Source organism: Gekko japonicus, unplaced genomic scaffold (assembly GCF_001447785.1).
Source record: "Gekko japonicus isolate JY-2015 unplaced genomic scaffold, Gekko_japonicus_V1.1 scaffold569, whole genome shotgun sequence".
In the NCBI taxonomy this organism is placed as follows: domain Eukaryota; kingdom Metazoa; phylum Chordata; class Lepidosauria; order Squamata; family Gekkonidae; genus Gekko; species Gekko japonicus.
The window spans coordinates 70,635-84,396 of NW_015164681.1; the positions used below are offsets into that span (position 1 = coordinate 70,635).

Consider the following 13,762-nt stretch of genomic DNA (forward strand, 5'->3'; position numbering starts at 1 on the left):
CCCCGTTGGGCCAGAGGGTGGGTGTCTTCCTGGGGGGGGGGGGGAGGTACCAGTGTTCACACCTGCTGTCTTGGCTAACACCAAGGAGAAAAAGTGACGCTTAATATACGTCTTTAAAGAATCATAGAATAGTGAACAAAAATAATATACATAATCATAGAAAAATATATTGACGGTGATCTCCGGAATATCTTGCCATTTCGAAGGAAGATCTTCTTCTGAACAAAGATGTAGGACAAAAAATGTCTCTCAGAGATTCATATCCTCTGGTGACGTCTCACAATTATCAAGGAAGATTTTCACTATTCACAACAGCTGTAATGTGTAGTAGAACCTGCCACGGGCTAAGATGATTGTAATGCTCATAAAGATCACCGTCAATGTATTTTTCTATGATTATGTATATTATTTTTGTTCACTTTTCTATGATTCTTCAAAGACATATATTAAGCTTCACTTTTTCACAGTTTTTCTTGTTCTCCGTATTATCTCATTACTGTGCCAATCAATTGTTACTAACACCAAGGAGAGACAGCCTTAAGGGAAAGCGTGGGGTTTGAAGAAGATGGAAACGAGCAGGGGTCATTTCCTGCAGGAGTGCACAGGAGCGGAGCTCCGGCAGTAAAGAGCCCAGGGGGCGGGCACATGCAACAAGCCCCACCCCCTGCTCCCAGCAGCCCTCAGTCAGAGCAAGAAGCAGCCAGCTAAGTTGCAGAGCTCCCCCTGGCCCCCCGGTCGAAAACAGTCCAGTGGCACCTTTAAGACCAAGTTTTATTCAGGTACAAGCTCTCCCTCCTCTGCGAGGACAGATCTGCACATTCCAAGTCCAGTGGAGCCTGAGCAGTGGGTGTTGCCTTCTGACACACTTCCGGTGATGTCAGGGGGTGTGGCATATGCAAATAAGTTATGCTAATGAATTATGCTAATGAGCACCCGCAATTCTTTTTCTACGAAATGACCCCTGGAAACGAGCATAAAATACTAGAGTAGCAGGTACCTAGTTTGATTTGGGAAATCTTGTCAAGCTCTGCCTGATCTGCTTGCTTGGTACAGGCAGCACAATATGGCGAACGGGGCTGGACAGTGCAAGAGGCACTGTGGTGCTTTTTTGGGGGGGGTTGCCATCAAGTCACAGCCAACCTAAGGAGACCCCCCCCCTTGGGGCTTTCAAGGCAAGAGATATTCAGAGTGGGTTCGCCATCACCTGCCTCTGTGTGGTAACCCTGGACTTCCGTGGTGTGGTCTCCCATCCAAATACTAACCAGGAATGACCCTGCTTAGCTTCAGAGATCCGACGAGGTCAGTCAAGGCTGGGCCATCCAGGTCAGGGCTCTGGTGCACCTCTGACTGTGAAACACAGGAGTGCCTCCAGACGAACATTTCCGGTCTTCTGGCAGAGGGACAGAATGTTCCTGCCACACACACCCCTCGCTGCAGCCCACCGATCTCCCTGAGGTGCTGCTTCTGGGGGAGAGGAGACCCCCCCCCCGGAGAGAAAGAGATACAAACCAGGGGGCCTTGCAGCAGAAAATTTAACCTGGATCCAGCTCTCAAGATTTACTTTCCAGCTGCCCTGTAGCTAGATCAACCTGCTTGGGACCAGTGTTCCCTCTAAGCTTAGTGTGAGCTAGCTCACAGTCTTTTAGCCTCCGGCTCACACATTTTTGTCTTAGCTCAGGAAGGAAGGCTCCGGAGCAAACTGATTTATGCAGCAGCCAAATCCCTCGCTCACAACTTTAATGCCAGTTGCTCACAAAGTAGATTTTTTTGCTCACAAGGCTCCACAGCTTAGAGCGAGCATTGCTTGGGACTGCTTAGTTCATTCTAAATAACTATTCTTCCTTATCATGCCGCCGCTGATCGCCAGAGAACAAACGCAGCACAGGGTTTCCGACTGCAGGCTAAGCGGATGTGATGGAATTGACCAACCAGCACCACACTGGGCGCTGCTTGTAGTATTTCTCTCTCGCACAGCATTGAGGGGTTATAGCAAACTCTCAGCCCAGTAGATTTTGGCTTGCCAGCAATGCTCCCTCTAAGCTGTGGAGTCTTGTGAGCAAAAATTCTACCTTGTGAGTAGTGGCTGGACCAAGACTTGTCAGGGATGCTCTAGGCTGCTCCTGCATCGAGCAGGGGAGTGCACCAGATGGCCAGAGAATCTGACTCTGTGATTCTCTGATTCTGTTCCATTTTCCCAACCTGGAACAGTCCCGTGGAGATGCCATCTTTCCCCTCTGGGAAACAGAACAAACCGTGGCTTCCTCTTTGCCATTTTCAGGTAGGGGAAATGGCACAGAGCGGGGGACAGGAAGACGCAGGTTCCCCCTGCAGAGGTCATGGTCCGGACCCCAAATCAGGCCTCCCCATGCATAGGAACAGTGTTCTGAGGGCAGAATTGCCAGACCTCATTTGTCTGCCAGACCCAGGGTCAAAGCTGGGGAAAGCGTAATGTGTAGTTAGGCCTTCATGTAAGAAGCCAGTCCGGTGTAGTGGTTAGGAGCACGGACTCTAATCTGGGAGAACTGGGTCTGAATTCCCGCTCCTTCACATGCAGCTGCTGGTGTGACCTTGGGTCAGTCACAAGTTCCTTCAGAGCTGTTCTCTCAGAGCCCTCTCAGCCCCACCTACCTTACAGGGTGTCTTGTTGTGCAGGAGATTGTAAGCCCCTCTGAGACTCCAAGTGAAGGGTGAGGTATACATCCAATCTCTTCTTCTAAGTGCTAATGCATGCCTCCTCTTACGACAGGTATTCCTGTCGCGAGTGATACTGCGATGCACTAGAATAACCTGCCTCCAGTAGAGGCTGATAGGAAATTATACAAGGTACTGAGTTAATGAATCATACAGAGACCCAGCAGGCAACCTCCTCTGTGGTGGGATTCTCTGATAATTTAATTCATGTATTTCTCTTGGTACCCCTCCGAGCTGTCACAGTAACCTGCTGCGGCCTGCCAACACGGTTCAGGAATTGCGACTCTAAGAGAGACAAACATTTGTTTGTTGACTGCTACAAATGTTCTTACAGGTGCATTCGGAAGCTAACATTATTCAGCCTGTGCCCACAAATAATGTGTTGTTTCTGCAGGCAGAACACGCGGCTCCCTTCACATATGAGACCAGGCGAGGAGGAGAGCAAATAAATCCTGAAGATTTACGAACAAATCCATTCATATACATAACTGCCTGTTGCTACAGTCAAAGGCAACAGTGCGCGTGTCACTGGCGTGACAGTAAGAAATGGGGAAGCACGGGGGGGAAAGAATCTTTTAGAATTTCCTTGCTTGAATCTATCAGCGCCCATAGGGCGGACATGGAAAACAGCCACCTTATGCCTACCTTCTTCCCCTCTTATTCCCATCATGTATAGGATTGGTTAAAACAAACGTGAGAAAGAGGTGTTAGGATACTGAAGTGGTAGGATCAATTGCACCCTGACCTGAATAGCATAGGCTGGCCCAATCTCGTAAGCAAAGCAGGGTCAGCCCTGGTTAGTATTTGGAAGGGAGAGGTAGGCAGTGGCAAACCACCTCTCAATGTCTCTTGCCTTGAAAACCTTATGGGGTTGCTGTGACTTAGCAGCAGCAGCAGCAGCAGCAGCAGCAGCAGCAGCAGCAGGAAGAGGAGGAGGAGGAGGAGGAGGAGGAGGAGAAGTAAGGAGAAGGAGAAGGAGAAGGAGAAGGAGAAGGAGAAGGAGAAGGAGAAGGAGAAGGAGAAGAAGAAGAAGAAGAAGAAGAAGAAGAAGAAGAAGAAGAAGAAGAAGAAGAAGAAGAAGAAGAAGAAGAAGAAGAAGAAGAAGAAGAAGAAGTCATCTGTGGTGCCATTCGTTACCTAGGACAGGAATGCAGGCAGCTTCCCGCTAGCCCTACATCAGGGGCAGACTTAACAGTAAAGCAGAATATTTCCTACTAGCCACTTGCTGTAACTGCAGACATCTCTGAACTATGACACAAGGAGCTGTCAGTAGGAAAAATAACTAGAACCGCCCATGATGCCATCTCCCACGGAATATCCTGCCCACGTAATCTACACCATCTGGCAGTCCGCTCTGTATGGCTACTAGGAGGGACTGGTCTCATCACAGGTTTTTTAAAATTATTATTACATTGTTTCTCTCTGTCAGCTATTTTTTTGCGTGTGTGTGCGTAAATAATGATCAATGTGTCTATTCTTTCTGTTGTTTTCCTGTAATGCTCTGATTACTGTCTGAAAATAATGACAATATTTAGTGATTTTTTAAAAAAACCAGGCAAATGCCCAATCGTGACACAGGAACAGGAACACAAAGGTAGATTCAGGAACGTGAAGAGTTATCAATAGCAAATGTCGCTGCCACCATCCGTGGTGCTATGTGAAATCAGTGACATACCAAGGAGCAAGAGATGGCCCTATGAGATTCTATCAAAAGGCTTACCTTCTTTATGAAAAGACATTCCCTAAAATGGAATCTCATTAAGTCATCTTTTAGCTCTGTTAGCGGTTCTTTCCAATTGCCCATCTGAAGAAAGAACAGCGAGAATCATCTATAAATCTATAACTTCAGAGTAGGGGTAGGTGTAACCCAAGGGCTAAAGAAGGACTCACAAGCGGTGTAACATAGGAGCTCATTCACTAGCCCTCTTGCTAGTTCTCTCGCTTAATGGCTAACGGAATATTTTTCCTGCATTTCTCCATGCAACTAATCTGAGCGTGACTGGCAAGGAGCCATCTTGTATTTCTTAAAAGTCAATGGTAGCTTCGTAACACCACTAGGACCTGAAACTGTCCTTAGTCCTCCTTCATGCAAACAAATTTTTAAATGAGGAATCTCTTACCTTTGACATGACTTCTCCCATCCTCCAATAACGGTACTACTATAGTGTTGTTCACATTCCCTGGTGACCTCACAGCTGTGTAGACCACAGGTACCGACTGGACCACCACTGGAATGCGGTGTACGTGACTCATTTTGTTGGTCTGTAGGTTCATGGGGCTAGATGGTGGAACCGGATGGATTATGTGCAAAAACTGCTGCCCTCCAACGCCCGACGCCGACGCCACAAGTGGGCCTGGAGTTAATACTGATGGAGCGGATGCTGCTGAAGATACTGACGTTATTACTGTTGGCGATGATGCTGGTCGACTAGAAGACGTTGAAGTAGAGGAAGGAGACGACGCCGACGCAGTGATGGACACTGGTGACGACGAAGCAGCAATAGGGGACGACCGGGCTTTGTTTATCGACAAGTCCACTGGCTCAGTTTGAGTCTGGAAATGGTCCGTGGACAAGGAGTCCTCTTCTGGATCTGCCTTCATGCTGTTCAGCAACAGGGGTACAGCTTCCATATCTGGGTAACTGTGGGAGTTTGGAGACTGGTGGGGGAAGGGAAAGAAAACAGATATTACCTTTGAGGAGATGGCGGTAAGCATTTATTTATTTATTTTTCAAACGTGTAGTCCCTCCCCCCCACAAGTGGGCTCAGGGTGGATCACAGGGCTATTCGGCATCACAATTTAAATACATTAGTAAACAGGTTAAAAACAGTTAAGAACTACAATTTGAAACAGATTGCACTGTTTGTGCACACCGTCTCCAGAGCTGGTGTCGCTGGGTCTCTGAGATCTAATTGATCAGGGCCACACAGAGATGGTGAACTTCAGCAGGGGAGGTCGACTTTTTCACTGGACGCCCGCTACCTCAGCCAAAAGCCCGGCAGAACAGCTCCATTTTACAGGCCCCGCGGAATGGTAGTAGGCCCCACAGGGCCCTGACCCTGATCAAAGCTATATGGAAGTCCCTCGGGCCGGGGACAAGCAGCAGGTCTTGGTCGGCAGAGCTCAAGGCTCTCTGGGACATATATGGGGAGATGTGGTCCCTCAGGTTCATAGCGAGATGTATATTTACTTCAAGTGGTCCCCTTAGAAGAAAAGCAGGCCAACAAGCACAGGACAGGTTCCCTCAAGTCAAAAACCACTGCCTAGGCTTGCCAAGTCCCCCCGGGGGGCGGGGAAACCCCCACCCCAGAGGCCTGTTCCCCGCCGGCGGAGGATCGGGCCCCGGAGGGAACCCCACCCCGACGTGCACATCACCCGGAAGTGACACGACCACGCCGGGCATGCTGGGGGCGGGGCCACGGTCATCTGAGGGAAAACTCTATCGTTTTCCCTCGGATGGTCGTGGCCCCACCCCCAGCGTGCCTGGCGTCATCACGTCACTTCCAGGTGACGTGCGTGCGGTGCGTGCGCGCTCCAGCCGCCAGCCGGGAGTCCCCCGCCGCGGCTCAAAAAGCACTTGGCAACCCTACCACTGCCTTAGTTTTTGGAGCAGCTGTTCCAGTGCTTCCATTGCAACATTTTGTGAATGTGTCATTCTCTTGTTATTCTTTCATTGTTCCAATCTGCTTTGTCTCTGTCACGGTACTATCTCTTTCCCAAAGCATTATTGCGCGGGGGGGGGGGGGAATAAAGGAAAGCCCTAAGGGGGGGGGGGGGGGGAATTAATGACAGACTCACACGAATACAACTTTTCTTGCGGAACACATAAATGCAAACGTACAATTGTGGAGCTGTCTTGTATTAAGCTTTCCTTAATGTCTGGATAGATATATCTACATAAGAGCAGTAATTTAAAAATGCTGTTTTTATTGATTTGTATGGAAAATGTAAATGAATATACATTTGCATGTTTATTTAAATATGTATATTTATAGAGACAGCTGTCTGAGGTGGTTCACAAAGTTTAAAAAATACATAAAACAGCAATATAAGGATGATCAATAATAAAACAAGGCAGGGGCTTAAAAACAGCCAGGCGCTTTCTTGCACCATCTTGCTACAGCCACACGGAACCATTCTTGCTGTCGTATTGCCACTCATCTGCTCCCAAAGTCTCCCTTGCCTCCATGAACAACTGATTTATCTCATTCTTACTCCTATTTGTACGTCATGTTCCAAGCTGAATCTCATCCTTATAATCCGTGGGAGGTCATACTCTGTTTTCACTGTTACAGCTGGTTAGTATCAATCGCAGGCAGCTGTCCGTGAGGCATTCTGGGCAGAATTTGGGACCATATTTCCAAGAGGTAAACCTGTAGTCCACAATCCACTGAAACCCTAGTAGCTCAGACTCTGTCATCTATCATGGTTACATGGAGTTGGCGCTTTTGCTTTAATGATGGGGAATGTTCTATACTTGCAGTCTCATTGCCCAAACCTGAACTAATGTTGCCAGATTTATGGTGTTGTATGGTTTAATATTCATTAATTAAAATATTTATACCCCCATCTTTCCTCTTGGCTCAAAATGGCTTTTTATTTTTTTGTAAGGGGCATTTAACCTAGACTTTGGAGAAAAAGAAGAAGAGGAGGAGGAGGAGGAGGAGATTGGATTTATACCCCGTCCTTAATTCGAAGTCTTAGAGCAGCTTACAAACTCCTTTCCCTTCCTCCTCCCCACAACAGACACCCTGTGAGGTAGGTGGGGCTGAGAGAGCTCTGACAGAAAGTGCTCTTTTTCAAGGACAGCTCTGACAGAACTATGGCTTGCCCAAGGTTATCCAGCAGCTGCAAGTGGAGGAGTGGGGAATCAAACCCGGTTCTCCCAGATTAGAGTCCGCACAGTTAACCACTACACCAAACTGGCTCTCAAAGGACACTTAAAACCCAATAAACAGCCTACCATATATTATGGCTTTAATTTAAAAAATTGGTATCTCCTTGGCATACTATAGGGCAGAGGTGGCAACTGGGATCCAGTCTATTCACACACTAACAGCTGTATGGACCACCTGACCTGTACTAGTGAGACCATGGTGTTATCTGGCATGATATTACTGTCTTGCGGCCTACTGGTGTGGTAAAGCTCAGAGGCCTATTCTAGGCTTAACTGGGAGTTCAGATTAATTTTCAAGACATCCATTAGGCATCTGGAAAATTAAGCCCATTTGGGTTGGTTCCAACTACTGGGGAAAGAAGGAGGAGGGCACCTTGTTGACCAGAAATGCAACAGGTCATCGACATAAGTCATGTGGGAGAGGGGCTGTAGCAAGGAGAACTGAGTAAGTTGAGTGAAAAGGCTGGCTGAATCCAACCCATTTTTCCAGATAAATTATAGACTGGATGATAGGGAATGTGGGTCACCTTGATTTAGGGTAAGGGGTACCAACAGGAGACTGCACTATGGCGGTACAGCTCCGCTTCCTCAAGACACAGTTTGCTACCTATCCTACCCTCGTGATCAGACCAAATCTGCGGGAAAAGGAGAAAAACATTTCATAAATTATCCCTATTGGGTCAAAAATTAAGATGAGCATATCAAACATATCGGTAACAAGACAGATTTAAGTCTGGTTCCCCGGAGACGAAGCTTCAGCTACTCCCCGTGTTGACATATACTTTTTACGCCCAAATTACTTTGCAGTGCAAATTAGTACTGTCAAGCCTGAATATATTACAAATTAAAGGGGAGAAATTTATACTTCCTTTTTTTATCCCCCCGCACAGAAAATAATATCTTCACTTTGAGTATACACATAATTGCATATTATAGACTTGAAATTTTAATGGGATAAAGCGGAAAGCTGTGAAATGCAGCTGTTTTGCAGCAATGATTTAGTGGCTCGTGAATTGGCTTCAATAAATCAAGCTCTTTATGACCCGCCGAGATATAATATGATTATTTTCAAAAGAAAAAAGGCAGAGCCAGGCAGCTTCTCTTCAATGCGATGTTATTTCTATCTACGGGGCCGATTCACTTGCTAGCTTTGGGGGGGAGAAATCTCCATTTGCTGTGAGTTCTCTGAAATTGCTATGAGTTCCTACTGCTGATGGAGAGAAAATATAGTCAACCATACTTCTGTATGATGTAGGTTAGGGTTGAGCTGCAAGGGCTTCCTCCAGACTCATCCAGTTAATGGCATGGATGAACGTTCACACCCTAGTAATATGAACCTGAACTTGCAACACTGTACCATCTTAACTTCATACAAGAAGCCACTGAAACCTGAACTGAAAAATCAGGAATCTACACCCGAAAATCCCACACCTTTAAATCGTTTGAAAACACTGCAACCTCCTCCCCCCCTCCCAAATTAAAGCTGGGATCACACATACTAAAAATCCACTCTCAATCCACTTTCAATGCACTTTCAAACTGGATTTTGCCGGTCCATACAGTAAAGTCCACTTGGAAAGTGCACTGAAAGAGGATTGAAAGTGGATTATTTAGTGTGTGTGATTGCAGCCTAAGAGAATTCTGGGGATGTTTTCTGACACAAGTCCTTTTTTAAAAAAACTATAGAAAGGCCCTGTTGACACGAGAGGTTATGGGCCGGGAGAGGGACGGATCGGGGCCGCAGCAAACGGGCGCGATCCCACAGCAACATCTGGGAATCGTGCTGTGCCCGTTCCCAGCCCGTTCCCAATCCGCCCCTCCCAACCAAACCCCGCAACAAAAAAGAAGGCCGCATCACTGCCAGCCGTGAGATCGCCGGCACGTCTTTCCGCCAGCGCATCCCCGGCCCCCGGCCGTACTGCGCATGCTTGAGCATGCGCAGTTCGGCAGCCTCCCCCTCCCAATCGTCTCTTTATCCCCGGCATCTGATCGTTCCGGGGAGCAATGGCGCCGCAGCTCAGGGGATCGTGGGATCCCACTGCGGCGTCTCTTTTTTGGTGCGGCTTTTAAAAGCCGCACTTTGGCCAGTGTTTTCCCTGCCATGTGGCAGGGGCCATTGAAAACTTTTAGTTGGGCAACTGGAGTGCACATTTTCTCTTGATTATTTCATTACTGACGCAGTTCGCATGCAACATCATGGCGTCGATGACAAAAATCACACAGGTTACCACCGCACATCGAATGAATGGGCAGTGAAAGCTAATGAAGTTGAAGGTAGTGAGGGCAGAGAAAGAAAACAAAAAACTGGGAAGAAAAAGCGACCGAACTAGAAAAAAGAGCACCAAACACTGAAACAACATGAACATGTTTGCCACTGCCGCCAAAAATGGGAGGTCCTTTTTGACTAAAAAATATGAACTACATAACTAATTTCATAAATATGAACCACATGAACTACATCACTACAACTACATAACGATGAACTACATTGCTAACTATATGAACTATATAACTATTATCAACTCTGTGAGAAAATTTCACAGAACACGTCAAATATCAACCTCACTGTGATTATAAAGCCTTATTACAACAGACAAATGCAAAAACAGCTGGATTTCACAGGGCTTTATTGTAAAACAAGTAATGCATGTAGTTCTTGAATTAGGAACAGCAAGACCCAGGTTCAAATCCCTACTTGCCACAAGAATTGTCGGGTAACCTTGAGGCGGCCATTGACTCTCAGTCTGACTTCTGTAACAGGGCTGTTGTGTAACCACAATGGAGGACAGGGAAGAACCACTCACACTGTACACCATTCCCATCTCCTTGGCGCGGTAAAAGTAACATAAATGACCCCAAAATCAGGACTTCATTATTATCTGGCGGACTGCCAGATGGTGTAGATTGCGTGGGCAGGATATTCCGTGGGAGATGGCATCATGGGCGGTTCTAGTTATTTTTCCTACTGACAACCCCTTGTGTCATAGTTCAGAGATGTCTGCAGTTACAGCGAGTGGCTAGTAGGAAATATTCTGCTTTACTGATAAGTCTGCCCCTGATGTAGGGCTAGTGGGAAGCTGCCTGCATTCCTGTCCGAGCTAACGAATTCTGCTTCTGCTTCTTCTTCTGCTTCTTCTTCCTCCTCCTCCTCCTCCTGCTGCCAGGTCACAGCAACTCCATAAGGTTTTCAAGGCAAGAGACATTGAGAGATGGTTTGCCATTGCCTACCTCTCCCATCCAAATACTAACTAGGGCTGACCCTGCTTTGCTTACGAGATTGGGCCAGCCTGTGCTGTTCAGGTCAGGGTGCAATTGATCCTACCCCTTCAGTATCCTAACACCTCTTTCTCACGTTTGTTTTTAACCAATCAGGACTTCATTATTAATCAGTTTAATTGACAGATGACTCAATTATAGCTTTAGCTGATTAACTGATTACATTTAATAAACGAGGGCAAATTTTTATTCCGACAAGTTATTTTGACAACTGTTATTCAGTTGTTTTAGTGAAACAGGGATTAAATTAGGTAACCTTCCATTCTAATAATGAGTGGCAGTTTGGCTTCTTACCGATTTATCAAACTTCCTCCAGGTTCTTTAAAAAGTAGCTTTATTAAAACAACATGTGACTTTATTTAAATTTACCGGCTAATTAAAAGTCTAAGCAACTAAAAAGTGGTAACTGAGAGTCCTAAGAACCACCCAACTCTTTGGCACGTGAAAAATTCATCTGATATTCAGCCATGTCTTCAAGGAGCCTGCTAGACCTACCACTGAATTCATTCATATATAACTCTGTTGATTGGGGAAGTATTGACGAAACAGTCAAACCGTGACATTTGAAACCACATCTTCAGCTCATGCCTGAAGAGCTGAATGATGGTCACAGAGGGACACATTTGTCATGGCAAGACAAAACCGGTTATCTACCACATACGAGCGCACTCTCTCTCTTTCTCTCTCTCCCCCCTTTCTAAGACACAGAATGCATCTTACGAAATGAATGCAGGCCTTGCTGAACAGCTTGTACATCAATGTGACAACCACACTCTTGCTGGTCCTTCGTGAAAGAGGATCTTTAAGTTCACGTTAAGTTCAATGAAGCTCTTGCTTGAAAGGTTATGAGTGATGCCAGGATTTATTATTAATAGAAACCTTCCCAGACGAACCCCACCAAAGAAAGGACTGACTTCAAACGGTGATTCATAACTCCCAGGAATTAGGGTGCCTACCAGGTTTTTTTCAGGGACCTGTCAGGATAGATCCAGATGATAAGCACATGCACACTGTATGAGAGGCTTCTGCCAAACCCAAGAAATGCCGTCCTGTATGATGTTTGAATGCATGTTGTCTGAAAGCGAAAAGCGCCACGGAGGATCGATTGCATCGCTACATATGTACTACACAGAGAAACACAATCAACAGAAGATGTTGAAAGGGAAACCAACTATGAAAAATCTGAGGAATACACCTAAAACAAGCAATGAGCTTCAGGGATTCATTGATTAAGGGGGAGGAGGAGGAGGAGGAGGAGGAGGAGGAGGAGGAGAAGAAGAAGGAGAAGAAGGAGAAGAAGGAGAAGAAGAAGAAGAAGAAGAAGAAGAAGAAGAAGAAGAAGAAGAAGAAGAAGAAGAAGAAGAAGAAGAAGAAGAGATTGACTTTATACCCCGCCCTTCACTACCCAAGGGAGTCTCAGAGCGGCTTACAAACTCCTTTCCCTTCCCCTCTCCACAAAAGACACCCTGTGAGGTAGGTGGGGCTGAGAGAGCTCTGAGAGAAACTGCTCTTTTCCCAAGGACAGCTGTTATCAGAACTAAGGCTTGCCCAAGGTCATCTAGCCAGGTGCAAGTGGAGGAGTGGGGAATCAAACCCAGTTCTCCCAGAGTAGAGTCCGCACACTTAACCACTACACCAAACTGGCTCTCACAAGGAACAGAAGTTGTTGAAAGGACAACTGACTATAAAAAAACATGGGGAATAAATCTGCAACATACAATGAGCGTTTAGGCATTTGTTGATTGCCCTGAACTGGACGGCCTAGGCTAGCCTGATCTCGTCAGATCTCAGAAGCTAAGCAGGGCTGGCCCTGGTTGGTATTTGGATGGGGGACCACCGAGGAACTTCTATGGTTGCTACGCAGAAGCAGAAAATAGGAAACCACCTCTGCTCATCTCTTGACTTGGAAACCCTCCAGGGTCACCATAAGCCAGCTGTGATTGGACAGCATTTCCCAAGACCCCCCCCCATATGTTAATTTAGGGAATATCCTAAGCTCGAATTCCTTGTGCCATGTGATCACCACAGGGACTGGCAGTAGGGCACCAGCAGTGAGTTCCTCGTGGGAACTCGATTCTGATGCACTGCAGGGGTTTGATATGGATCAAGACTTCCGTGCAGGGGGAGAAGAGGCTCTGGTGTCATCCCCCCCCCCGCACCGTTTTTCTGTCCAGAAACAGCCCAGGGGGCTATTTGCCCCGTGGGGAGGGCTGCAGGTGCAAGAATTCAGTGATGGACAAGAGGTTTCTCTCTTGATCTTGGCCCTCCCAGAGTGGACCAGGGGTCTAAGCAAGTGGTGGACCCCATTCAAACAGATGTGAGAGAAGACTCTTTGACCCTTGCACACTGGCACTGACCAAGTATATAACAGGGTTGACCGTATCGGATGGCTGTTTCCGGTAAAAGCTATCAAATGCAATGCTATTTTGTTGACAAATTCAGGCCAGGGTAGAGCCAAACATTTCATAAAGAATGTCATGTCCTCCTCACCCCTCCCTTTCCAGCGATATATTCAGGGAGGTTTCAAAGTCTTCACTGGGGGAAGGGAGTACATCGCTAAGGCACTGGGGGAAGGGAGTACATCGCTAAGGAAAGCTGGGGAACACTACAGTCTGACTGCCCTCCGGCTGTTCTCGAGTACAGCCGCAGCTTCTGGGCAAGAGCAGAGCTTAAAGCTCTGAAAATCTTCTGAGTGTTTCAACAAGTGAGTTTCAAGCTTTGCTGTCTTCTAGAAGAAGAAGAAGAGATTGGATTTATACCCCGCCCTTCACTCGGCGTCTCAGAGCGGCTTACAAACTCCTTTTCCCTTCCCTTCCCGACAACAGACACCCTGTGAGGTGGGTGGGGCTGAGAGAACTCTGACACAAACTGCTCTTTTTCAAGGACAGCTGTGCCAGA

General features: G+C 46.8%; 1 protein-coding gene across 1 annotated transcript in view; it reads right to left on the reverse strand.

Moving 5' to 3' along the window:
- The window catches only part of LOC107108797 (Krueppel-like factor 12), a gene marked incomplete at its 3' end in the record, with an annotated part of 139,806 nt that overhangs the window by 57,537 nt on the left and 68,507 nt on the right, over positions 1 to 13,762 (reverse strand). The window contains exon 3 of the mRNA XM_015409318.1: positions 4,812 to 5,349. Within this exon, the coding sequence (XP_015264804.1) occupies positions 4,812 to 5,349 (538 nt within the window). The remainder of the gene's footprint in view (positions 1 to 4,811; positions 5,350 to 13,762) is intronic.